The sequence below is a fragment of the Anopheles darlingi genome, chromosome 3 (genome assembly GCF_943734745.1).
Source record: "Anopheles darlingi chromosome 3, idAnoDarlMG_H_01, whole genome shotgun sequence".
NCBI lineage: Eukaryota > Metazoa > Arthropoda > Insecta > Diptera > Culicidae > Anopheles > Anopheles darlingi.
The window spans coordinates 12,199,107-12,225,062 of record NC_064875.1 but is presented as its reverse complement, the minus strand read 5'-3'; the positions used below and the strand labels follow the sequence as shown (position 1 = coordinate 12,225,062).

General features: G+C 48.3%; 2 protein-coding genes across 2 annotated transcripts; both read right to left on the bottom strand.

The window, feature by feature from the left end:
- Window positions 1-388: 388 nt before the first annotated feature.
- Window positions 389-22,427, bottom strand: LOC125956072 (sodium-dependent serotonin transporter). Its single transcript, XM_049687575.1, has 9 exons — window positions 22,363-22,427; window positions 21,039-21,298; window positions 11,776-12,839; window positions 5,616-6,090; window positions 5,125-5,398; window positions 4,576-5,049; window positions 2,520-2,720; window positions 2,288-2,455; window positions 389-2,210 (listed from the first exon to the last, which is right to left on the bottom strand). The coding sequence occupies exons 3-9, from the start codon at window positions 12,344-12,346 to the stop codon at window positions 2,130-2,132; spliced, it is 2,244 nt and encodes a 747-aa protein (XP_049543532.1). The 5' UTR covers window positions 12,347-12,839; window positions 21,039-21,298; window positions 22,363-22,427; the 3' UTR covers window positions 389-2,129.
- A 1,934-nt stretch (window positions 22,428-24,361) lies between these two features.
- Window positions 24,362-25,870, bottom strand: LOC125956112 (GTPase Era, mitochondrial). Its single transcript, XM_049687673.1, has 2 exons — window positions 25,439-25,870; window positions 24,362-25,363 (listed from the first exon to the last, which is right to left on the bottom strand). Exons 1-2 carry the CDS (start codon window positions 25,778-25,780, stop codon window positions 24,440-24,442), a joined length of 1,266 nt encoding a protein of 421 aa, XP_049543630.1. The 5' UTR covers window positions 25,781-25,870; the 3' UTR covers window positions 24,362-24,439.
- Between the last annotated feature and the right edge of the window lie 86 nt (window positions 25,871-25,956).

The window sequence follows — 25,956 nt, the reverse complement described above, 5'->3', positions numbered from 1 at the left end:
TTTCGCGAACAACGTGTCGAGTAAAACGGCCAAAAACAAGGGGAAAATGGGTGGAAAATTAATTTTCCCTGAAAGCTGAACGTTCCAAGAGTATTGTCTGCATTTTTTATATAAATAAGACTGAGATGACAGAGATACAACATTTCACCATACATTCTGCTTATAGCATAAATTAGTAAACTAGCTTTCTGAGTTGATTCTGAGCGCAGAGGATTTGAGATAAAAATTATAAATCAACAAATTAAATTTTCTTGGGCACAATAACACAAAAATGATTGTAATTTCTCAATTTTAGTTTAACAAACATTACATACAAACACGCCTATTTAACTTATTAAAGCAACTCAAAAATGCAAACATGTTTATTGTCCGTGGTTTTTGTGTCCGACAAATACCGGTATTGTATAACATTTCTTTTCACCTTTCCACAACAACACAAAATACACTCTCCCAAGAAGATCCTTCCCTCCCTCGCAGACCAATGCGGCCCATAAAGGGAATCCGAACAGCAAATGGCTGTATGTTGCTGCTCGAGTTCCGTGGTGCACCCGCTTTTGATCCGCCTCTAAACTCCTGAAAATCCCTATTCCAAGCAACAAACACACTCCTAGGAGAGCGATTAAAAAACCCAATGCGACGAGACGAGTTAGTAGTTAAGGCAACTTAAACAGTCAGCGTACTACTTGCAATAAATAACCAATACCAATGATCGTCTTTGCCGGGCTGCAGAATTCTATAATCAAGTCCCACCTCGAGAGTTACCGGAAATGCGTTGTACAGGTGTTGTTGTTGTTGTTGCTGCTGCGGTATTCTGCTACTCCAAATGGCGATTTGTGTGAGTGTTTTGTTTGGCGTTTTGGTCACCGTTTTTGGTTGAGGGATCCCTGGGGGGATCCTTCATTCGTCCTAACATCCTAACAATGCTACGGTCAGATTCCATAAAAATAGTCCTACTATGCAACACTCAGCAATAATTATCTAGAGACTCTGTCACAGAGGTTTGGTAGCCAACACTATATGCATGTATGTATATATAAATCTAGTATATATGGAGATATATAAATAGTCGTTAAATACTTTCCTCCAATTAGCCTACTAAATGCATCGATCGCTAGAAATATGTAAAACTTTATAAAAGCATCTAACAACATGGGGCAAACATGTGTGGCATCCGCTCGTTCCACGCGGTTTTCGAGAGAAGGGAAAGGGGAATGACTGACTGACTGACTGTCTGACTGGTTCGCCATTCGAAATGGCACGTGGCCACCACTCTTCACTGGCAGAGTTCCATTCCAGGTTGCCATCAATTCAAGTATCGAGATCCAATGGTCCAGTAGGCATCGCAAAACGTCCGTAGATGGCTGTTGCTATGGACGGTTGCTACCCTGCCCGGTCCCACAGATCTTCTCCACTGAATTGTGGCTCTACACCAACCATTCGGTGGCCAACGGGAACGTTAGCTTGCCCCGGAAGGAGTACACATCACGTGCATAGCACGGTAACGTGTGCAACAATGGCTTCCCTGCAGGGCAGGAACTCCGCTGACACTGACGTTGAAACAAATCAAACGGATAACACCCGGCGGTGGTGCTGCTGCTGCTGCTGCCAATGTTGCCTGCATTGCCTACCAGCAACAGAGCGGAAGCCACCGGAACTGGCCCACCGTACAGCGGACTGCAGACCGCCGAGCCTCCCGCATCGCATCGGAACCGCGAATGGCAATGGCCGTAGCCCAGGCCGTGACTATGGCCACCGGCTCGGATAGTGTTAGCATAGTTATCATATGGACCACTACGAGCGACACAGGCGCACCTATCTTGGCTACCAAGAGTACATCGATGGCTACAGTTGTCACTACTACTGCTGCTGCCGCTGCTTCTGCTGCTGCTGCTAGCGTTACTACCAATACTACAGCTGCGCCTAGTGCTGCTAGGACATCCTCTATCGCGGTTACTACTACTACTACTACAGCGATGGCTACTACGACGACATCGATCACGTTCATGGTTAGCGACGGTAATGGTGACGTTCGGGGAACAGCAGGAGTTCGTTGGTGAATCGAGGCGCACAAAGACGCCGCTCGGCCAGCGCTGGGCCCGCAGCAAGCAACTTTCCTTGGGGCAATCATGTCAGACGGCGGTGCCGGTGTACAGCTGGCCGGGGATAGCCGTCGGTATCAGCGGTTCCGGTTTAAACGTGCGCCTCAGTCGCTATTGAAATCGGAAAAGAGAAACCTCGTCATTAGTCAAATAAATTACGAAAACTGACCAGCGGGACCACGTCTTACGTCTCTAAGGTCGCCTGGACTTTTCAGAAACTTGTAGATCACATAGGTCGGAATGCACAGCACCGAGGACAGCGTTAACACCCAACCGGCGGCCACACTCCACTCTGGATATTCGTACTCTTCGCCCAGCATATCCTCGTACCCGAGGAGCGAAAACACCAGAATGCACTGGAAAAGGAACAAACAGCGATTAGCGTCTTGCGAAGGAACTAGTAACTGTAGTGCTACTTACAAACAGGAACGTTGGGCTGATGTACTTCCAGCAGATGCGCCAGAAGAGCGACGGTTTCTTGCCCAGCATCTGCTCAATGTCGGATGAAAAGTTCTCGACGCCATAGAACCAAAACACACCGGCTGCTTCGATGAACACGACAAACAGGATCGCCAGCCCGGGTCCATACACGTTAAGGAAGTTCACTAAGTACACGCCACCCTGCAGAAGGGATCCGAAACGGTCAATACACATTGGATAGTGGTTAGTTCTTTAACAGATAAATTCCTGACATCTTTAAGTGTTAACGGCAATCAAGAAACATTTTATCCAGGATAAATGGACGACAATTTATGTTGTAACTTCTACCCAAGCCGACTAGAAGCTCATAAATTCCGACAAACCAAGCCGCAAGAATTAAGCAAAGTCTAGTCCACCGTCCACCGGCGAACGATACATCGTTCGGTGTAATGAAGGGTAACAAATGCCGGTATCGACCCGTATCCCCGTGACCTGCTGACCATCCTACAATCCCTGCCGCGAGAACCTCCACCTCCAAAAACCAGAAACGCCGTAGATTCGCCGCTAAAGAGGTATACCAACTAGCCAGTGATTCGCACATCGATTTAAACGGTGCGCTCCATTAGCTCATGCATAAAAACATGAACCGCATCGCTCGCGGAACTACTCCCCGGGCTGGAGGCTGCTCCATTGCATCGTCCTGTCAGTCAGTGTGCCAGTCGCCGGTCCCGGGTATGGCTCCGTCGCTCTACTACTCCTCGTAAGTGATTGAATTAACTCCGGAACATTATTTATCACTCGCAGCGTAACGATGCTGTCTAGGAGAAGGGGGTTTACTTATCAATTCAAATGTGTGCCACCGCTCCGTGTGTGTGTGTGTGATTTCTCCTGCGGGAGCACTCCAAGTAAGACCAGGAGATTGCAACACGCCCGTTCGCACGGGCAGAGAAGACGCAACCTCAACAATGGTAACGAATGGAATTGATTTCTTCTCACGCTTTTCCTCTCTCTCTCTCTCTCTTTCTCTCTCTCTCTCTCTCTCTCTCTCTCTCTCTCTCTCTCTCTCTCTCTCTCTCTCTTTCTCTCTGTTCCTGTAACTATTATCTGTCCAACAACCTTCACGCTAGAGATAACAAAGCGAGCACTACCTCATCAAGGAATCGGGATGCCCGCTCGGAATGGGTTCACACCGCATCATCCGCACCTTCTTCGTGGAAATACCTTTCTCGAGTGTCCAACAAGTGGGTCGGTAGGTCCTTGCCACCTTACTACGGTTTACTTCGGCGGTCTGACGCTTTGGATTGATCGAAAGGTTTTCTTTTCTTCGGTTTACGTCCTTCTCACTTCCTGTTTTTCCGCCTTTCATTCAGTAATCGTTCTCTCGTTTGATTCTAGCGTCTCTCCTTCAATCGGCTTTTGATGCTTTGATGGCCGCAGGAACTGCTTGTTGCTTGTTCGCCGATTTTCCCATTTGCGGTTGGATGTTGATTTACCTTTTCCTTAAAAACCTATACAGCATTGCGAAATTACTGGCAAGCGAGAGGCGCTATAGGGAATTGACTTGGGAAACGACAGCTGAACCATCGTTTCGCTGATTGTTCGAGGTGGAGAGAGGACGATAGCAAGGGTGGTGGTATTAAGGGCTAGTAACTGGAAGCAGTTACTGTGAAGAATGAGACCGCAAATGAACTAAAACGGGACGCAATCGCAATTTCGAAAGTAATTCCTGACAGTAAACAACGAATTACGCTTCGATGGAATTGACAATTGAGCGACGACCTGGCGTTCTCGAGTCCTCGAGAGGTGCAAACAGCTTTTCCGTGACACAGTACACGTCCTCAGGGGTCAATATTTCACCTACAATTCGAAAATACTATTCGAATTATTCGCTTCTAGAGGTTCGTCGTTTATTCGTTCATTTGAGTCTTTTGTTTTACTCGACAAAATTCAACCCAGAATAGCTCAAAAAAGAAGGCGTTTTCAATTTTAAAAAAGAAACTAAATAATGAAAAACTATCTAGAGCGTGATGGAGACGATAAGGAAGGCGGTACTTACGTAGGTCATGGTCGGCAGGGCACAGATGTAGATGAGCCCGAGCAGAATCAACACAAACAGCTCCCTTCGGCGGCCGATCGTACGCGGATACTCGTCGCACAGGGCCGTAATCATCGCCTCCAGACCACCGAAGGTCGAATCGAGCCCGAGCGTAATAAGCATCAGGAAGAAGATGATGGACCAGAACACCGAACCCTTCATCATGGCGATCGCTTCCGGGTAAACGATAAACACGAGACCCGGTCCCTCGAGACCGACCTCTTCGATCGATTTGTTCTGCACGTTGGCCATATAACCGAGCACGGAGAAGATAACGAACCCGGCCAGAAAGCTCGTCAGACAGTTGATGCTGCTCGTCAGCAGTGCATCCCGGTAGCAGTTGTTGTTGAATTTGTTGTAGCTGGACAGTGCCAGCAGCGTACCGAAGCCGGGCCCAAGCGAGAAGAAGATCTGCGAAGCGGCATCGATCCATACCTGTCGATAGAGCACAAGAATTGCGTCATAAATTCCCGCGAGTCGTCGCGTGTAGTCGTGTCCACCAAAACTTACCCGTGAGTTGTTGAGTTTATCCCACTGTGGCGTCAAATAGTACCGGATACCCTCGGCCGCACCAGGCAGCGTGACACCGCGGGCCAGCAGAATCAGCAGCACCACGTACGGTGCAAGGGCCGTTACCCAGACCACCTTACCGGCACTGCGGACACCCTTCCAGAGCGAAAAGTACACCAGCACAAACACACCGAACACGCAGAGGGCGAGCGACGGTTTCACCGGTCCCATAAAGTCGAGGCCATTCGATTTGTACTGCTCCAATACCTGGCGTCTGGTGGGAGGATAAGAACGTAGACACATTTCAATTCCATTCATTTCAAATCTTATCTATGGACGGACGGACGGACGGACGGACTTAAGAATCCGCCATTAACTTGGGGTGTCATCGTTGGGTCGTTAAAAGTTGGGTCAAGAAAACTTCATCCCCGTTCTCGAGAAGTTTACGATGCAACAATCCATAAACAGGACACTCCTAAAGGTGTACTTACTCGAAAAACTCTCGCGCCGGACTGGCCAGTGCGGGATGCTTTACGGGTCCTCCTGCTCCGGCCATTTCGACGACCGTGGCCACCGTGGTGGAGCTGAGATTCGATAGCATCGTCGGTAGCGTGCTGGTCAGTAGATGCTGATGCTCTCGGTGGTACAGCTGATGAGCGGCCGTAGACAGCGTAGTGGCCAGTGTTGTCCCATTGGCACCACCGAGCAGCGTGACGCCAGCGAGACCATTCGTTGTCGAAGTGATGATGGTGTCCACGGTTGCGGCCACCGTCGTGGTACTGGTCAGCGTTTCATTCAACCGGCCAGTGACCGGTGAGCAGGCATCGGTATTCCACGGATTGCCACACTTGGTCCACGGTAGCTCGGAGCTGAACGACGCAAACAGATAGTACACCGCCCAGCCGATGATCGTGTTGTAGTACATGCCCATGTAGATGTCAATCAGACAGATGGCGTAGCCCACACCTGTTACGCACGTGAGGAAAGGGGTTGAAAACCGGGTGAGAGAAATGAAGCAGGAGGGAGTGAAGAAGTGCAAAGTGGTGAGCGAACGTGCCGATGCCGATGAACCGGAAAATCGGAACGGTCTTCCGGTTCGAGCGGCTGAGGTTTTTCAAAATATATTGCCACGCATCCGATTGAGTTATTGGTCAGTCACGCATAAAATCTGATAGTGTATGTGTGTGTGTGTGTGTGTGCCAGTATATCCTGATCCTATCGGCGTTATGTGGCCGATCCCGTAACCAACACCACCAGCACACCAGTGGCCGCGTGATTTACGATGCCGCCAGTGGGCTATTTATTTATGTTGCCCGCAAAACCCGCCCGCCCATGGCTGGCCACGATGGATCACGATGATGGTCGGCCGGGTCGGGTCGGTTGGTTCAACGAAATCGAAACGATTACTTTGGTGGCCGCTGGTGGCCCGGTGACCACGCGGACGCGCCATTAAATTTTGAAATCCGCAAACTGCATTTGCAAATCGCACGGCACGGTTTCGAAACCGGTCCAGATAAGCGGTCAAGTGGCCTCCCGAAGGAGTCATTCTGAAGGAATTACGTTCACATGAGAGGGTTCTTTGTATCGATTACGTAACAATCGATGATTGGCACGGGGGCGGTGGGCGGAGGTTAATAAGGGGTTTGCATTATGCGCGAACCCGGAATTCTTTGCGAATTATTCTTTTATGGCAAGTGTTTTGCAATGTTTACCAAACATTGTAATGCAATTATTCGTATTTATTTGTACAATATTCATTACGGTTTAGTTAATATATTAGTTACTTTGTTTAGTGTTTTATTTGATTTCTGACTTGATTATCTCATTGGTAAAACTTGTTATTCCATTTGTCTCATTTTCATTAAAATCTTTTCTATATTTGATTTCGCCTACATGTATTTCATCCTTAAACTGGATTTATTTATTTATTTTATTTATGATTTATTTATTATTTCATTTATTGCAAATGTTAACACTTATTTGGTTTCCTTCACGTTTCTCATGTCAAGGTGCAATTGCATGATTGAAAGAACGTTGTTTTATTGCGTTACGTTCCTGGAATAATGAAATAATTCTGCAATAATACAATTTCATTGTAATAAATTGTTAAATGATAGTTAGAGTTAAACCAATGACCGTTTATCGCAACCAATAGTAACCATTTACGAAGCTTTATTTATTTTATTTAATTAAATTAATGTATATTCGTTTTATCCCAGCTTATTTTGTGCGCGATGCGATGCGAATACTTTTCAAATTAATCATTAAAGAGAATATATCTTGGCAATAAAAAGTTATATCTATTAAAAGGAATATCAATAGTCTCGCAGGAATATTCGCTACCTGTGTCTTTGCATCTTTAAGTTCATCTGTTAAAAACTTAATTCCCGCCCCAATAACAAACTACCACACATAGAAGAAGCGGCACCGAATGTGCCACCGAAACACCGCTATCCAATCCTTCCATCCCATTGTTACAGCAACGATGTCATCGAGGCAGGTTTTTACGAGTTTGCACAACGGATCTAATTCGCTTACGGCACGAAAACGCAGTACACCACATCCCCATGCTCTGCGGTTCTATCGAGTGTCCTAGTTTCTGCCCTAGGATGTGGTTCTGGCCACAGCGTCAACTCAGCAAACACTCGGTCTCGTGACTTCTACCCTACCGCAGAATGATTCTTCTCGCGAACTTTGAGGTCTAGGAGGCCTAGGAGAGAGAGAGAGAGAGACCTCTGTTGAGAGGGCAGGCGAAGGATAAATCCAACCACAAACACAGTCCACAGTTTTTGTTGCCCTCTTTTGTTGCGCCCGTGACCAAAAAACCCCAACCCAACCGGAGCAGTAGGATTCGGATTCTTTCTTTTGTAGCTCAGTCGGGAGCGGACCGGCACTTGTTGCATCCTTTTTTCCGTGCGTACCGTGAGGACAGCCTAACACCGGACACGCAACAAGTTCTCGAGGTCGAGCCCCTCCCGAATAACTATCCGCACTAGGCACTAGGCCCCAAACAGGACAGACAACCTCAACTCAGATCGAAGGGGGAATGGAAAGAGAAATGCTACCGAATGTTGGTTAGCGTTCCGCCAGCCATGACCTAACATCCGTACCTTTTGGTTCTGCTGTTCCAAACGACAAGCTGCTAATGGAATCGACTGCAAAAAGGACGCTCTCTCTCTCTCTCTCTCTCTTGGTCATGTTTATTTATTCGATGCTAATCACCAAATGGACCTCTCCCGAACGGAAGACCGTTCCAGCAGAAGCACTTGAGTGTAGTTCCTGGTAAGTCTTTCATTTTGTCAATAACAATTAATCAGTGTCCTTCAGTCTCCCCCCTTCCCGGTCCCGGTGAGCTAGTGAGTGAACCAAGGGGGCCGAATTAATTGCTCGTGACAATCCGTTCAACGAATGGTACGATGACGATGATGGCGCGCGATGGCGCGGTGTTGGCAGGAAGCAAAATCTAGAACATTGCCAGTGACACACCCCCCTGGCGTAAAAACTGGCGAATCATCGCCATCATCGGATCCCGGTTGTCCACCCTGAGTTGGCCTCTCGGGGAAAGTTGGAAATTAATTTTCACAAACCCGCATGAATCGGCAAGCCATAAACCGTGCATGTGTGTGTGTCACGAGGGTTTGGTCGAAGTATGCGTCGGTTTCATAATAACTGGGAACGGTTCTTGCGAAGCGTAGCCCTTCCTCCTGGTCGATGATGATGCTGATGACGTTATCGCTGACAAGGCCGTCCGATGGGGGCCTGGTCTTGGCCGGGGACTCTCTCCAGCTCGAACTGAAAAACGGAATTGTCACTTGTTGTGCCGAAGAGTAGCAACAGCAGCAGCAGCAGCACCGGCGAGAGGATCCTCAGCGACATCGTACGCTTGGACGATCTTAAAGAAGCGCTCGAGAGCAAATTAGTTTCCTCCAGCAGAAAAGCTGACGTGTTGCTGCTGCTGCTGCTGCTGGATGAGATGATGGATAACTTTCTCCAAACCCGACGCTCATCTAACATATCTTGTTGAGTTCACAACGAGCAACAGAAGAGGATGTCTATGAATAACACTTACACACACACACACACACACATCCGGTGCGAGGCCAGGAATACCGTATCGTGTGAACGCAGAACGGGCTGAACGACGAAATTTAATCTAATTCTTCGCAACTCTCAATCCCTGCAATCAATACTTTGTGCGTCTTGGGCACTTCCTCCTCCGGTCAAAGGCTGCCCGGAGCCCTCGATTCGTAAGACGCTGATGCCCGGACGGTGTCGAAGATGATGACGATACCGTACGGTACGGTTCGTTTTGATAAATGGAAGACTAAATTGTCTATTCAAAAACAATTTCCAAATTACTGCCCGTCTGTTTGGTGCCGGTGGCCGCTGCCTTGCCGTTTGTTTGGGACTTCCTGGCATAAGGTCCACAAGGACCGGATGGATGCCGCCCAGCCGATTGCGAGAGCTACACGAGAGTGTGTTTTCAGGAATCTTCAATACCTTCCGATACATGGAGCATTAGTTTATGTATAAAAAAAATCACCCTCTAGAATTACATCCCTGGGTAAGTGGTCCAACAAGGAGTACGCACTGCTTCTGCACTGCAATCACAATCGATCCGTCGGGCGTGTAAGCACCACTTACCAGGTGAGCGCAACAACTTCCAACCAATAATCGTTAACACTTGACAAGTTGTTGGGGTGCTTTCCCTCCTTCTCCGTGTTACCCGCCAAAGCGTGCACCGTTTATGGTTCGTGTTTTAATGCCGCGCGCCCCTCAGTGCGCCAATCCTTGTTATGATGTTTGGCTACTGAACGCAACATCGATTGTCGACACGACATGGCACAGAATGGCATCCAACAGGGGATTTGTGTGTTTGTGGTTTTTGCTTTTCCTTATCGAGCGGTAACAGTAATCAACCGCTGGGATGGGGACCGCATTTATGCAGAATCTTGGGAATGGGGAATGGGGAATGTTTTGCTTCCCCTTTTAACATTCGTTTGTGGGAGCATAACGATTGACGATGTTTGCAATTGTAGCAATCACTTCTATTAACAGTGATAAGATTGGTTTCTAGGAAAAGAATGCTAGCAAATGTTGAAAAGAATGCTAATGTTGCTAGCAGCCAAGCAGTTAGTTAGGAGTCTTAACGAAGAAGTCACAAAAAAATATCTTTCTCCACGAGAAAAGTATTTTTTTTTTCAGAAGACATTTCTATGGAACGACCAGAACTCCTTAAAGAAATTAAAAATGTCAGTCGATGTTTACGTGCACCAACCAGTCGAAGGATCGTTCTTCAACATCAGCGCAATATGAAGCGAAGTGGAAACACGCAAACGACACCTTACATCGCACCTTAACCAGCCCGTAAGCCGTTTTCAATTGCAATCCTGCTGCTGGTGCTGGCACCGTATCCTTCATCATCACTAATCCGTCTCACACAGACTAGGATGTGTAACGGCGCGCTGCCGAAGCCATGCAATACCGCGATATTCCCCGGGATTGATTTGTTGATTTATCACGAGCGAAAGAGCGAAAAAGAAAGCAGAAAAGCGGCAAAAAGTGATCCAAAAACCGCCTACAGGCAAGGGAAATCATCTAAATGATGTGGAAAGTGCACTACTCCCTTCAATCAGCGAGCGCCCAAAAGGCAGAAGAAGAAGGAAGGGAAAAGGGCCGCAAAAGAATCACGGAAGGAAGAGGAAAAAAAATGGCAAGTTGATTTGTACCGACAAACCCCGTGTGATATCCACCGACATCCGGCTCAATCCGGCTATCGATGATGCTGGTGATGATGGTGATGAGGCAGCAATTGTGACCATTACACGAGAGGCACGTGCGAGAATGTGGTAGTGGAGTGAAGGGAAGGGTGGGGCCAGGTGGAAAAGCTGCTACGCACGCAGCCCCACATTTTCCCACCTGCCTGTTCCGAGGGGCCCTCGGACCACGGTTAGAACGGTTGATTTGTCTATTCGTCTACCTGATTGCTGCTATCATATCGGAAAGTGATCTCCTGGGAGAAATACTGGGATGGGAAGGAAGCAGTCTATCTGCCACTGTCGCAATATAGAGGATTCTTTTTCTTTTACAATTTTCCTCCACATTCGCCGCAACGAGTCTTGCGGCAGCAAAAAACGCTTCGTTCGCGGAGAATCCTTCGAAACATTGAAATGTCACGTTTCGGAATCGAAGCGACCATAAAGTCGAAGGCAGAGAAGGCGTTGAAGAACAAACTCAAAAGTAGACGCTTGATGGTCTGGACAAAAGAAACACACACAAAGCAGGCGGAACGTTTTTTTTTCTAAACCAAATGAGTTGAAACGGACTAGCACTCGCTAGCTAGCTAGCGGACCACTTCTCGACCATCTCGTGCTCATTATTCGCGATTCTCCGAAGTCCCGATGTTCCGTCTGTCGCGGCGAAGTATAATCCTCAAAGTTGGTCCCTTCACCTGGCGAACACTGAAACATCTTTAAGGATTCCTTTCTTCTGCCCAAATCAAGAAAAGGGTTTCTAATCGGACATCTTTTCCCGCCCCGGTAAAAGTCGGTAGCAACGACCCCCGAAAAAGGCTGAGAAACCAATTATGCTAATTTAAAAACAGAAAAAAACCAAAGAAGAGATATCGATGCTCTTCGTTCGACTACCTACCTTTCAATGCCGGACAGATACGCTTCCAGATCGAGAGACACCCGCACCGATGGAACTGGCCAAGGGCGAGCTCCATGTAGAACAGTGGCAACCCTCCAAACAGCAGCATAATGCAGTACGGTATGAGGAACGCACCGCCACCGTTCTGGTAGCAGATGTACGGGAACCGCCAAACGTTACCGAGATCGACCGCGAATCCGATCACGGCCAGCAGGAACTCGGCCTTCTGGCTCCAGGTTTCACGCCGCCGCTCACCGGTCAGTGCGACCACCAGGCTGCGCTCCTTGCTGTTCAGTATCTGGGCGGTTTCGGTTGCCGTCGCCATTGCCGATTTTTTGCCGTCCGTCGATGAGCTGCCACCGTTGGTGGCGGCATCCTTGGTGTCCTTCGTACCATCCGTGCCGGTTCCGTCAGTTCCGGTAGTCTCGCCCGTAGTCCCGTTGACACCCCGATCACCCGCGGTACTCCAAGAGTCACGCTCCTTCTTCGCTCCTCCTCCTCCGGCGGTGTGGCGGCCTCCGCTACTGCCACCGGAACCGGTGGAGCTCGTTGTCCCCGGTTCGTTGCCCATGGTTCGTGGCCCAGCCCAGTCCTCTTTTCCTTTCTCTTTCTCTCTCTCTTTCTCTTTCTGTCGGTCCTCCCCTCGAGACAAAACGGGGCTCGCGATCAGCGCTTCACGATGACCTCGCTGACTTCAAAAATTACCAAAAAACGTGATTAGCGTGCGCCGCGTTTCATTATCCAACCACACACAGAGACACACAACCCTGGTACCGGGGAATCCTGGTTGCCCCGAACAGTGTGTGACACCGGATGAAGGTGGGATTGTCTTCCGGTTCCGGCGCTAGCAGACGATGGGTAACACGACGGTGGCAGCGCTGGTCACTGGCGTTGGTCGAGCGCACCACCGAGTCCGCTTCATTGTCCGGCGCGATTCCAGCGGTTTTTGCGGTGCGGTGGGACAGCAACAAGCGGACGGCTAGACCTCTCCCTGTCTCTCTTTAATTACGATGACCTCTACCACCACCGCTTAGCATTATGATGTCCTGCCGTGTGTCGAGCGTCTGTTGAAGAGAGTTAGAAAAGACAGAGAGAACTGGATGAGGAGGAGCAAACAGAAGCCAAAGGCGAAGTTGAGGTGGAGAAAGGATGACTTTTGGCCACAAAACTGGTTGGTTTTTCCTTCTTTTAAGAATAGTAGGCCTACGGCTCCCCAGCCGCCGTACGGTGACTGTCAAGTGGTTAACGATAAAGCAACAACGTCATGAAATCGGGATGGAAAAAAAAATCTCTCCCTTTCCTTCCATTGCTTGCTTTGTTGCGTGACCTTTGCAGCTCGCGTTCACCTGGCAAAAGTTTCGGAGACACAAAAAAATGCCGCAACCAAAACCGGAGGAGCAGCACGCCCGGCCCGAAAAGAAGGTCGATTGTTAACCGCGAAAAGGAAGCTGGTAACGTTTCCGCTCCCGATAAGCCTCCGTGGTTTGGCTTCTGGTGCTGCTGCTGCTGCTGTTTCGGGATGTTCCTTAATGCTTTTCGTGTGGCTTCTTCTTCTTCTTCTTCTTTGTGGAAACGGTCTGGCGGCTTCTTTGGTTTCTTGTCGGTTTTGTGTAATAACCAGCAGCACGGTCACGGGAACCCAACGGAATGATACCGAACATGTGCATTCAGCTGGCAAACAACTTGTCGCGGCGGTTTGCTTTGAAATGGAATTCCAAGGGGTCATTAACGAACAAAGTTGAAGGTTCTACGGAGGTCTTTAGGGTCTTTAGGGCAAGTTTTCAATTAATTTCCCTACAATCCATTATAGCACTCTTCCGATTGAAGAGCATGGAGACGCCTGGTGATCAATTGAAACGGATTATTTAAATTGGAATATGGAATTATGATTTCTGAGCCGCAAAAGGTTCTTTTGGAACAGGTTGGTTAAAATAATTCGCAAACAAAACCTGCCACTTCGCAAACCAAATTGCTTCACCTGGAGTACCACTATCGTTCGGCAGTTTATCAGATTTTCATCTCACTCTCTCTGTCTCTCTTTCTCCCTCTCTTTGATCTCCCTTCCCGAAATGGAACAGAAATCATTCGGCGAATTATACAAAAAAAAAACTGAAGTTCAATCGAGCTGCGGAGATCAACAACCGTAATGATGCTCCTGATAATGATGATGAAAAATCGGAAAAGCCGTGGCCGTGGTCGTGGCCCGGGCTGGCCAGCAAACAGTAGCGGCAACCGCACCGGAGCCAGAGTTTGCTCTTCCAACAGCACAGAACGCAAACATTATGATTCCTGGAAGCCGGGATTCCCGCACACAACGTGTTAACAGTCATCAAAGCGAAAGCACTGCGATACCCCGAACCAACCTAATGAGGAACCGTTAAATCCGAAACAGGTACAAGCAGCAACAGCAGCAACAGCAGCAACAGTATGTGTGTGTGTGAAGGTGTGTGTGTGCGTATAAAAGTCAAACAATCATCGCAACAAACAAGAAATCGTAAGCGCGAAAGAAAAAACGGAGAGAGCAGAATCCGGGGGTGGGATCGGAAAAAGGATCGCAAAACATTCCAACCCTGGGGTTGGAAAACAATTTCCCTCCAAAAAACCACCCTCCCTCCCTCCCTTCCTCCCTCAACCAGCCTCAGACCGCCATCATTTATCTCTTTCCGTTTATCTTGCGTCGTGTTGCGGTTGATTACTTTATCTGTAAACAGAATAAGATGGCCGAACTCGTTCGTACCAGCCGGAGGCCGGAGGACCCCGCGTGCACTTACAGTGTTGCGACCAACCTGGTCGCGTCAAGCTGTGTGTGTGTGTGTGTAGTAGCCCCATTCTTCGCCATTAAAGGAAATGGTTAGCAGTTGATCGTAATGGGCGCCACTCTTTAGTTTGGTCGCGCGCGAATTGCGCGTAACGGTAATGGTGGCGATAAGCGAGCGAGCGAGCGAACGGAAGGTTGATTCCGGAAGGTTTTGTCGCCTAGAAGTGGCAGCCGATCATGGTGTGGGTTTGTGGGGGAAATGGGAATTTAGAAATTCATTTCCTTGCTGTGCGGAAGTAGTTTGTAGCATTGTTCCGGAAATTTCCCTTCGATTATTATTACTTTTAACCGGTGGCTGCTTAGGACCTGACGGAATCTAGTCGTCATGGAGCGCGTTAAGGATGCACCAAGAGATTTTGTCAAAATCCTGGATCAAAGTAAGCCTCATGGTCTAAATCTGCGAGGCGTATGGTGATTCCATTTGATCTTCTTATCACCATGCAAAGCTGTGCGTCACAACAAACGTACGCCACTCTATTACTCATGAAGACACCGTAACGCTTGTCCGCAGGTCGGCAGATAAGGTGGATGAGTCATGGATGAGTTGAATCTCCCGTTCGGACACCACGCCAGGCCTCCTCTAATCGGGAGACTTTAGCCTTTCTTGGCCTCTTTTTTCCCCCTTTCGCCACCAACGAATCACTTACGATAAACACTTATCATCATCATCATCATCATATAGTCGTCGACGCACACAAACGGGCGTTATGTTTGTGGTCAATATTGTCTCTCACACCTCAACCGGTTAACCGATTGCCGGTTCGATTACGCCTCATCACGGTCAGCGAGACGAAGCAAACAGGAAGAAAAGAGATTTCAGTTGTTCTGCTGCTGCTGCTACACACATTATGTTTATTGTTTTCCCAGTTTGCTCCCCAAAAATTCAAATTTATTCACCAACAAAAACTCCCATATTCCAATGGTAGTGACTCACGCATCACAGGTTTTATCAAACCTCCACGGGGAGGTCCACCGTTCAGGTAGTTCCCAGCAACGGAAGCCCCACGATCGATCGCTCAGCATTTTGTCGAATCATTGTCAAAAATTTCAATTATTTAACACGCACACACACACCCCATGTGGTGTCGCTGGATTGCATATTGAGTGATTAGAGCCGTGATGGCGTCAGCAGGAAACAACAATCGTTCGGGGTTCGACTTTGACCAAACGGTCTGCCAGGCTCGCAGAGGTACGCATTGCCTCTTTCTCTTGGATGTTCCAGGGGCGGTTTTTTTGTGTTGGTTTTATCTTTAACCTACGCCAGACATGGATGATCCACATGGTATAGACCGCAGACTGTCGGTCGTCCATCGATTACGCGAATTGATTTCGGATCACTTTCCCATCCGTAATGGCCTGTGACGCTACGTTCGGGGTTGTTTGTTCACAGCTCTCCCCTCTCCGTTCCCTCTTTCGCTCCCGTGTAAACATACGTGTAAATGATGATTCGGGAGATTAGGGCCACGGATCACAAAAAAAAACCCATTCCGCAATTCATTGAAGAATTCCGATTTTCGATTGCTGCCGCCTGGTACGAGCACTCCATGGAGTCTCGCTGCTATGGCCGCACCGTGCCAATAGGACGCGCATTCGATATGTTGTTTACTGCGGTCACTGATCGAACGAGTGCACTTTCATGTCGAGCTGGTCGAGGCATAAACCAAAACGGTAGCGGATGGAACTGATGTTGGAATCCTGTATTGCGGTCGCTCGATTCTCGGGACCCCCGAGATGAGTTACACCGTTAGCTCGCGCTATCTTCTCACGATTATCACGAGCGATGTTTATGTTTACAATTCTTTCCAAATGATCCGTATCCGTCGTGGCTCGTATCGGAATTCCCCCGCTGGTGTCGACCTCCCATTTAATCTGTTATCTTGTGCTGAGTGTGAGTCACCGAAAAACTCTTAACCGGTAATACTCGTTACAACTTTTTTCATTTTTTTTTATTATTGCTGCTGCTGCTGTTAAACCAACCATGATGCACAAGAGGTACGCATGATTTCCACGTGATAAGTGGGTCTCAAGTAGTGAAAAAAGGGTTCAAACCGCGACCTGTGCCCGTCTGACGTATAATCCCTTTCTGGCTCTCGTCCCTCGGTCGTTTTTTTCTCCATTTTCCGGCTCGCTTAAACGAAATGCATGCGACACAATAAATGAATTGTCGTCGTCCTGGCCGTCCTCGTCCGGGGAGACCTCACTGTCGGGCCGTCGCACAAACAATCAAAAGGGATCCATTTTGTTTAACCTGTTTTTTATGTGTTGTTTCATTTCCATTTGAGATTGCGTTCCCCTCATAGTAAGCGCGGGTCTGCCTCTGGAGCAAAAGTGCGTAACAAACGAAAACCCTGCGATGCGTAGCCTGTTACAGCTCAAACCCTTTTTGCTGGAGATTTGTTTTTCATTTAATTTAGCTGCTCGCTTGCTACCTCCCCCCGAGCAGCCGTGGCCCAGTTTTATCATTTCATCATGATCTCTGAGCTGCCACCACCAAAGACGGTTAAAAAGCCTCCGCAGACTCCGCAGACGCACAACCCCTTTCGCGCTCAAAAATATAATCCGATTTTCTGCTCAATCGACAGACGATGATGATGTCGTGGCTCTTGAAATGCACGAGATAGTGAGCACCCCGCACAACCCCGGAGGGGGTGGGGGCCATTTCCGTCCACTGACTTTCACTGTTCGCACAACATTTTCTTCGGCTAAACAGTTGGCAGTGGCCCGAGTTAACCGGAACCTTTTTTTTCCTCCTGTTTTTGGCTCCAGAATCTTGTAACCGTCGTCGTCGTCGTCGTCGAGCGTCGTCTCCGCCACATAACTCTTGGTTAGGTCCCTCTCTGGGTCGCGCTATCTGCCCTTCTGCCCCGAAGCCCCCCAGCCCCTGCCTTTCATCAACAAGATCAAATCGAGGCTCGAGGCTTAAAAACAAAAACCTACCCAAAAATTGACCGCAGACAAGGCAGGGGTTGCGAGTTGTGAGTAGGTGATGGAGAAGAAGACAAGCTCGGCGTGTTTTCTGCTCACAGCTCGCAGCATTGACCGCGTGCGCTCGCTCCGGATGATAAGCGATCTGTCAAAACATTTCAATGATGACCAGGGCATCCTCCGATCGGACCGTGCCTGGATCAAACGGAAACCGGCGCTAACGCCAGCACGGAATCACCAACCAGCTGCCAGTGCCATCGGATGGAGTCGCCAAGAATCGGTTTGAACTGGCGGTTGTTTGCTTTTCGGTTCATCCCGGTGTTCCGTGTTACGCCATTATCTCAAATGCGTAAATAAATATGTATTTAGGCGGCGAAAGGTACCTAGGGCCTTAGTACAACAGCAGTGTCAAAGATCAGACAAACGGCTCACAGGCGGCTGGAGCACCGGGTGTACAGCACTTTGATTTAGAAAGAAAACCCCTTTGCGTTGCTGTGAGGAGAGCCAATCTAGATCAGTTTTTTACTAGGAATTTAATGAAAGAACATCTGCTTCCAAGGGGGAGATAGTGTCCTTTTTCAACGTGGATTCCACAGAAGCACGATCTGTTCACGCGGCTCTCGCTATAGGTGCAACGAACTGGCTGCACGTGCACGCGTCCCTAGCAGCAATCGGGGTCGGGATTTCAAATTAAACTAGAAGCTAACTTACGACCTGTCTCGCTGATATTACATCCTCTTTGCAGTCTTCGTCTATGATTCTTTCTTTTCTTTCGGCTAGACACCGACCGCTATTAGCTTCGCTCTCAGCGATTGAAAGACGCGGGAGGTCGTAATGTCGTATAAGCAACTGCCTTAGACTGCAAGACGGACGACTCCAAGGGGAGAGCGAAAATCCTAGAGAAAATAGTCATGATGAAACGTGCCCGTAAGGCCTTGAGAAAAGCCCAACAAGCCAGTCATTAATGAGGCCATTTCACAGTCGGAATGGTACCGGCGGTTCGTTACTGAAAAAGTACTTTCCAACGCATTATCTATATATGGAGTCCGGAATGTGATCGATCTCGAGTGTTGCCCCAAATGAAGGTCCGAGTTCAAAGCAAATAGCAGCTCTCGATGGTCCGATATGGGAGGGAGGTGAGGGGAATGATAAAGTCCAGTAAAGGAGATTAACAGCTTTCGGTGTGAAGGTGTGAGACCCGCTCGTTGGCCAAACGATGCCTGATGCTATTACACCATTCACCACAATCATTAGACCCCCTACCTCGTGCCCTTTTTGGGACCATTCTTAGTACCTTGAGGAATGGGGAAACTTCCTGTAGAAGGCGGAAGAAGCGTAGCACAAGCAATACTTTGTTGCGCCACCACACAGCCAGAGAGAGAGAGAGACAAGGAGCAAGAAAAGTCAATGTATCTGTCTGCATTTGCGTTTCGTTTGCCAAACAGTTCCACCGTAATGGTTTATTGCCAAGCAATAAAAGGGCAGGATTGAAGAGGAGGTTTGGTGTGGCGTGCCGGTTGAAACAAATGGCGGAAGGTCTTCCGCCGTTCGCCGTCGCCTCACCAGACCGACCGACCAGAGAGATACATCCTTTTCGATTGCAATCGAAGCAAAACCAAACCGATTGTGTTGAGATCCATCCTGGAGCAGCAGTTCTTCTGCTAATGTCTCTCCAGCAGTAACAGAAGGATAGCAATTGGTTGTGGAAGGCCGGGCATAATTGGGTTACGGGCCAATGCCAGCGGGAGCGAGAAAATGAATTACACGAAATCAATAATCCAGCACCATTCCCACCGGTACTGCCGGGTACTTCGGGGCCGGGGCGGGAAAGCCAACTTCTTCGCTGGCGGTGCAGCTGTACCTGAACAACCTGATGCAACGAGGTTGCATCTTCTGCTACTACTGGCTCTGCTGTGTTCTACTTCTTCTACAATACAACTTTTCGAATTCGGTTCATCGTGACTTTGACAAAGGCTTTGATCCAATGCCACTGATGGACCTTCAAACCCTGGCGAGCGATAAGATCGGAAACATCGGAAGTTGCATCAAGGTTATATCCTGGCCCGCGGGAGAATTTGCTCGCAAACGGAAGCCGGAGAGACCCCTTCCGTTCCGAATAAGTGATGGAAAGTACAATTACATTTCGAAAGGTAATCAAGAATTGGAAGGTCCTTCTTGGTGGGGAAAGTTGTACTTGTCCGAAGGATTTAACTTTCATTCTGGTGGCGGTTTCCTTGCCGAATTGACCAGTTAGAATTGAGTTAAAAGATAGTACCCAGCACATAACCTCAATTTTTCGGTTTCAAGTCCATCCATACATTGTTGCTCAAGAAAAAATCTCGCCAAAGGAGGAGCCCACGAATACCGATCGAGCTCTGCCCACGGTCCGATCTAGTAGGCAACAAAGATGCGCGCACACTTTAATGGCTCGAGGCTAAAGGTGAGAGCAAGCACCACCCAAGCAACAGGACCCAACTGATTACCACCAATCAATTTGGATCGTTAACGATTGTTCAGATTGTAAGAAAAGGCACCCGCGCAACAATGAAACCGTACCGTACCGTGGGCAGGCGGCAATCACAAGAAGGAATTTGCTAAACACAAAGCATTAATGGAATGAATGTGCAAAAAAAACCCTCAATTCAAAAAATCAAATTTAATCGACCGCCCACCCTCACGAATTTCTTCTACATCGCACGACGAGTCGCGCGTGCTCGCTCTGGCCGCAAATTCCAACCCCATTTCCCGGTCTTCCTGACTTGCTGCGTCCCAATAAGCAAGCAACAAATGATTCGCTCGCAGAAGGATTCTTCGCTTCTACGATCCTCATCGTCGCCAGCGTCGTCGAAACTCTTAATTGGTCTCGTTGCCACCGTTCTGGCCAATTGATGTCGGTTGTTTGGTGGCAAAAACAAAAAGGGACAAAAGAAGATCCGACCGCCCCCGAAGTCCCCGAAATCCCGTCGGCGTCTCGCCGGCGGTCCCCGGTTCCTCTGGCGACAGCACTTCGAAATTAGCTCACTTTTAAGTGACGATAATTACTGTCTAAATTCTGCCATCCCCCCAAACCAGCACCCAAGCAAGCACCGCACCGACCGCATCGTCGGCGATCAAACAGTGCCAGTTAACGGGCGGGCCATGTGTTTGCACATTCATTTGAAGGAACCACTAATGGGAACCGCGCGATGGTCGGTGGATGTCGTTCTTCGTTGTTGCTACGTCAATGTTGCAATTCCGCATCTTAAGCAAGTGGCCCCAAAGACACAATTAGGCAAACCAAATAACAACAACCAGCCGCGTTAATTGCTCACTCGCAGACCCCTCCCGGGACAGGAGGACATAACCGATAGAAGAATAGACGAGCTCAGAGAAGGTTTTGAAGGTGAAGAAAGTGACGACGATATCGATATATTATCGATAACAGTGTCCGGCTAACGAGCTGTACACACGAACGATGGACCTCGGCTCCATTTTTGGCAAGTGCTTAACCTTGCTCCCACCCTACCTCCCAGATACTAACCTCACGGGGGAGGGGGTCCGGTTTGTTCTGGGCTTCCGGCCACCGGTTGCGTCAACAAATTAATCGCCACTTAATCGCTCTATTTGCACTAATTTTTACGGCACTTCCGTCGCGCACACACGCGCGCACATCACAGCACCATCACCGTTACCACCGTCATCATCATCATCGACACCGTTATGGGCGCGATCGGAGCGTCCATCACCATTCCGTACTCTTATTCTATTCCTCTCTCTCTACAGGTCCTAGTTCTTCCAGCTCTATACGTTTTGGGTTTATCGTCACCAAGAACAGGGAAAGTACATTACTTTCGGGCCGGAAAGGTGGAAGGCCTTGGACGTGCGAGGATCCAAGAAGGATCGCAAGTACGTCACGACCCGCACCATGTTTTATTTACCAATCGTTTGCGCGACACTCAGTGGATTCCAAACGGAATGGTTGAGGCCTGGTCCATGAAACGGGTCAAACGGGGCAAAGAAACATCCGAGGTTTTGATTTAATTGCACTTGGCATCGTTTGGCAGTTAATCAAAGTAGCCTCAAAATGTGCAAGTAGCCGTCGGCTTTTATGCGATTTACAACACGATCCATTTAGCGAAGTAGGCTTAGAATGTTTGATCTTGTGCACTTCAGGCGAAGGGAGGGTTGGCTTATCACCGACGGCACTTGCCACACGACAAGGCCAAACGGCCTCTCCGGAAGGTGAAGCCGTCGCTAAAAGTTTGCAAAGTTTGAATGGATACGATTTTCTTAAATTTGATCGATTTGTATAAATTTGTGATTTATACTTCGTAAAAAAATGTTAGGACCTTTATCAACTTTGTGGTAAAATTACATCACACTTTAAATTAATTTAAAATCTCGCTCAAAGAACTGCTGGATAAATCACTTTTAAATGATTAATCAGCTTTACATGCTTAACCAAAAATCACAAATAGTTGAGCTATTAAAACTACTATTAAAGGGAATGCAACGATCGACAGCAAGTTGCAGTTATATTTTCAACTGTTTCAATTAAACTCCAAATGACCGAATTACATTCTTCATTTCTTCTGCTCTTCAAACACTCTAACAACGCTCTGGTGAACCAAACTGGAGTTGTCGCACGCAAAATTGTTCACAAAACCAATTCCCAAACAACTACGCGCTGTTATTCGAAGGATCTGCCTCTTCTCGTGCACTGGCAAAGTTTCACAATTCCAACAAACGATCGTCACTACACTTAATCCCCCGCCAATAAGCTTGCCACGGTGTGGAGGAGGAGAATTGAGAGGCTCTTATCAGAGGCAATACTCGTTTTGATAAAGTACTAGGCGCACCAGTACCAGCGCTTCAGCGACTTCTGTCCCAACCGATGCTGGTGCTGCTGCTGCTGCTACTGGACTGCTCATCAACGACTAACGGCAATCTGCAGCCGAGCGGACATTTAAAAGCGAACCCATCGGCACCATTACCATCCCGCTAGCAGCGCTACCGTTAAGACCATCCCCGCTCGTCGTCATCGTCGTCGTCGTCGTCGACGTCGTCATCGTGCTCGTCGTGGCGGTGGTGGAGTCGTTTTATGTTCGTTCGGAGTTGCGAACCAGCCTTCAAGCGTGGTCCCGATGGCGCGTGCTCCTTCGCAATCCCCCCCGTTTGGTTGCGAGATCGCGGAACGGAGTGGAACAAACAGTCCAAGTCCGTTTAGCGCCTGTTGCGCTTCGGAAGTCGCCACCAGCGGGTAGTGGAAGGAGGGAAAGGGGTGGTGTTCGGCCAATCGACGCCAAACCGTCCAGCCCTCTTGAGAATCTCGGACAAAAAAAAACACCGGGAACAAGAAATCAGAACGGAACGTTCTTTTCTGCTTTCCTTGCCGAAGATGGCGCGTCCTCGAGATACTCACACACACACACAGTCAATACGGTTCGATCGGTATAAAGTATAGCAAAAAAAAACTATCGAAAAACTAGGAGTAAAAGAGGAATCTTCACGCATCCCGGTTGTGGATTGTTTCAACTTCAACGAGCTTTAGGTCCCTTCACGCACTCCAAGTAGTAGCATGATGGCTCCCAGTGCGCGCACACACACACACACACACACACTGAGTCCTCGGGAGAAGGACCTCGAGTGCTTGAAATCCTTCCCGTCCTTTCAAGGGGTCCGGTGGAAAAAATAAATAAATACGAAACCGTTCCCGTTTCCTTCCGGTTCGGTTCGTTCGGACACACCTTCAGCAACCGAACTGACCGTCATTAGCCGACCGTCCATTCAGCCATCCGAGGAATCTCGGTGCGTCTGGGCTTTGGATCAATTCTGGAATCCGTGTTTTTTTTTTTGCTTTCCCACCCTCGAAACCCGCATGGTTCTCGAGTAAACGGCTGCTGGCGTAACACAAACCCAGCTGGCGCCAGATCGGATTTTACATCCTTGAAACCGATAAAGATTGGGTTCGTTCCTCTCCCGGTTGTTTCATCGTGGACTACCGTGCGATGTCGACGTAGATTTTGGCTGGAATGCCGGACCAGATGCGTGGCCGACTCGCGATTGATCTTCTCTTGGTGCCAGGGGAAGAAGGGTCTCAATATGGTTCTGAAAGTAGCCCTCGTTTTTTCGGGAGATGGTGTTCTTTGGAGCTTTAGATGGTAAACAGTTTATGCTCTGGAGTGGTATAGCTACGTGCACAAGTACGCATCCGGCCTGTTGCTCTGTTCTGGTTTCGTGTATTGGTCAAGGAAAGGATATTCAAAGTCTGTTTTTATGTGGTCATCCTTGTGGTTATCCATATTATGGAAGATTGTGAAGCAACGCTTGAAATTTGTCTTTTTAAATGGATCATTTAAAATATTTTAATGATAATGTTTTCTTTACTGAGAGTTGCAGACCACGTGCGATAAAAGATTAGTTTTTAAATGTGCCAAAAGCACAGTCTAAAAATGCAAACATTCTGTAGCATATCGACATTTGAAGCGCTTAAAAATTGTAGATTTAAGTTTAAAAACAACTAAAACGTTTAACTTAAATAGAAAACAAAATACCGTAAAATATAGTATTCTGATGCTAGATATCTTTCTAAATGATTGAAATTTAAACCAAAGTTAATTTCATTGAGTGCTTGGAGCAACAAATCCAAGTAAGCATTAATTATCAAAAAATTGCCTACTGCCAAGTCCTGCCGAACCACTTGAAAGAATGCAAATACAGGTTTTTTTATTAAAATTATCTTCTCGTTGTCTACTTTATACAGTTCCCATTACAAAGTTGTGACCACATGAATGGGATAGTTTCAGTTGGAAAAACTATTTCTCTAGATGAAACAGCAAGAACGCGAGACTTCATTATCTCCACTCTATCTTTATTGTATGTTCTCGTTTCACATTGTCACTAATTAACCGCAACACCATCTCTCTCTCTCTGCCTCCAGTTTTACGCCTTTGATTCCTTGCTACGAACCAGCGTCGTAATGGTTAACAGTACCGGCATGCCGAACGTTTCGATCAGATCCGACGTCACCTGTTCGTTGATTTGACGCAGCTTTCCATTCGATTCGCCGCAAACCAACCGTGCAATCCGCTCGCTAGGACAGGTCACCACGACGCTGGTCAGTACTCGACCACCGACGACCTCGTAAAACTCCAGCTCAGTCTGCAGCAGGTACGGTATCTCCTGTGGCATAAAATCCAACAACCGTGCTCGGACGCTCTGCGTAATCAGCTGCTCCGGCGATTGATCCGTATGCTCGTCGGCCATATGTTCCCATGGTTGCAGCTTCGCGTTCCCGTGCACGAACGACATCACATCACGGAGCCCATCGCCCGTAAGTGCGGACACCATAAATATCTCCGTAAAGTGTGGCCATCCTTCAGCCTGCTGTACCGGTGCTTCCGAGGATGATGATGCTGGTTCCTGCGCCTGTTTCTCCTGTCCTGCCAGTGGGGCCAGCTTATTGCGCCGCCTCACCGGCACATAGTCACGAATGCTTTCCACCCGATTGCAGGTAAGGTTCTTGACGATGTCCAGCAGAATCCGTTTCGATTTCAGCGTATCGATCTTGTTCAGGATGAGAAAGCTGGGCAGATGGGAGTATTCTTCCAGCACGCGCAGCAGCACCGGATTGAGCGCGTGGCGAGTCCAGGAGTTCGACACATCGTGCACCACCCCGATTAGGCTGGAGTGCTGGATCGCGTGCCGGCACGCGGACACGAAGTGTGCATCGAGCTGATGTTTCTTGATTTCCCGGTTGCCCACCAGTCCGGGCGTATCGAAAAGGACGGCTTGCGAGTTCGAGCGGCTGTGGATCGCTTTCGATACCCTCCGGGTCGTGTGTACTTTCGCCGAAACCGGGCAAACCTGCAAACGGGAATAAGAGGCGCAATCAGGTACTTTTCTTTTCAAAATCAATAATCTAAATCGACTCCAACCTACCCGTTGATCGATGAGCCGGTTGATAAGAGTGCTTTTGCCCGCATTCGGCATCCCAATCATAGCCACCTTGATGAGTTTTTCTTTGCCGCTGCTAGTTGCCGCTGCCTGTTTCGATTCCGCATGCTGGCTACCGTTTTCCGCGGAGTGTGCGGTGCCTAAACATCGCTGGGATGGCCCAAAATTAACGGGACTAACACGAACCCGCCGTAGCAGCCAGATGGCCACCTTGAGGTCGTACATTTTACGGAAATTTCCACAAACGAAGCAAATTTTAGGACCAACTATACGAGACTTTGGTAAAACGGAAGAATAGCCCCCGTGAACTTCTCGCTTAACTGTCATTGTGGGATTTCGCCGCTATATGTTGGCAACTCTACTAAAAAGTCAACCTACCAAATGCGCCAGAAAGAGAAAGACCAAACTTTGAAAGAACGGCACAACAATAGCTCACGACAGGCGAATTTAAAGTAGAGGCGAAGATTTTTGAAAACTCAAATTCAAATCCAACGGGCACGCAG

Excerpts from the sequence above, each read along its gene's own strand:
- LOC125956112 (XM_049687673.1), bottom strand. The coding sequence starts at position 25,780 with ATGACAGTTAAGCGAGAAGTTCACGGGGGCTATTCTTCCGTTTTACCA. Across the intron at positions 25,364-25,438 it reads ACCGGCTCATCGATCAACGG|GTTTGCCCGGTTTCGGCGAA; the intron begins GTAGGTTGGAGT and ends TCCCGTTTGCAG.
- LOC125956072 (XM_049687575.1), bottom strand. The coding sequence starts at position 12,346 with ATGGGCAACGAACCGGGGACAACGAGCTCCACCGGTTCCGGTGGCAGT. Across the intron at positions 2,721-4,575 it reads CCCTGCCGACCATGACCTAC|GGTGGCGTGTACTTAGTGAA; the intron begins GTAAGTACCGCC and ends TCCCTTCTGCAG. Across the intron at positions 2,211-2,287 it reads GTCCAGGCGACCTTAGAGAC|CGACTGAGGCGCACGTTTAA; the intron begins GTAAGACGTGGT and ends CGATTTCAATAG.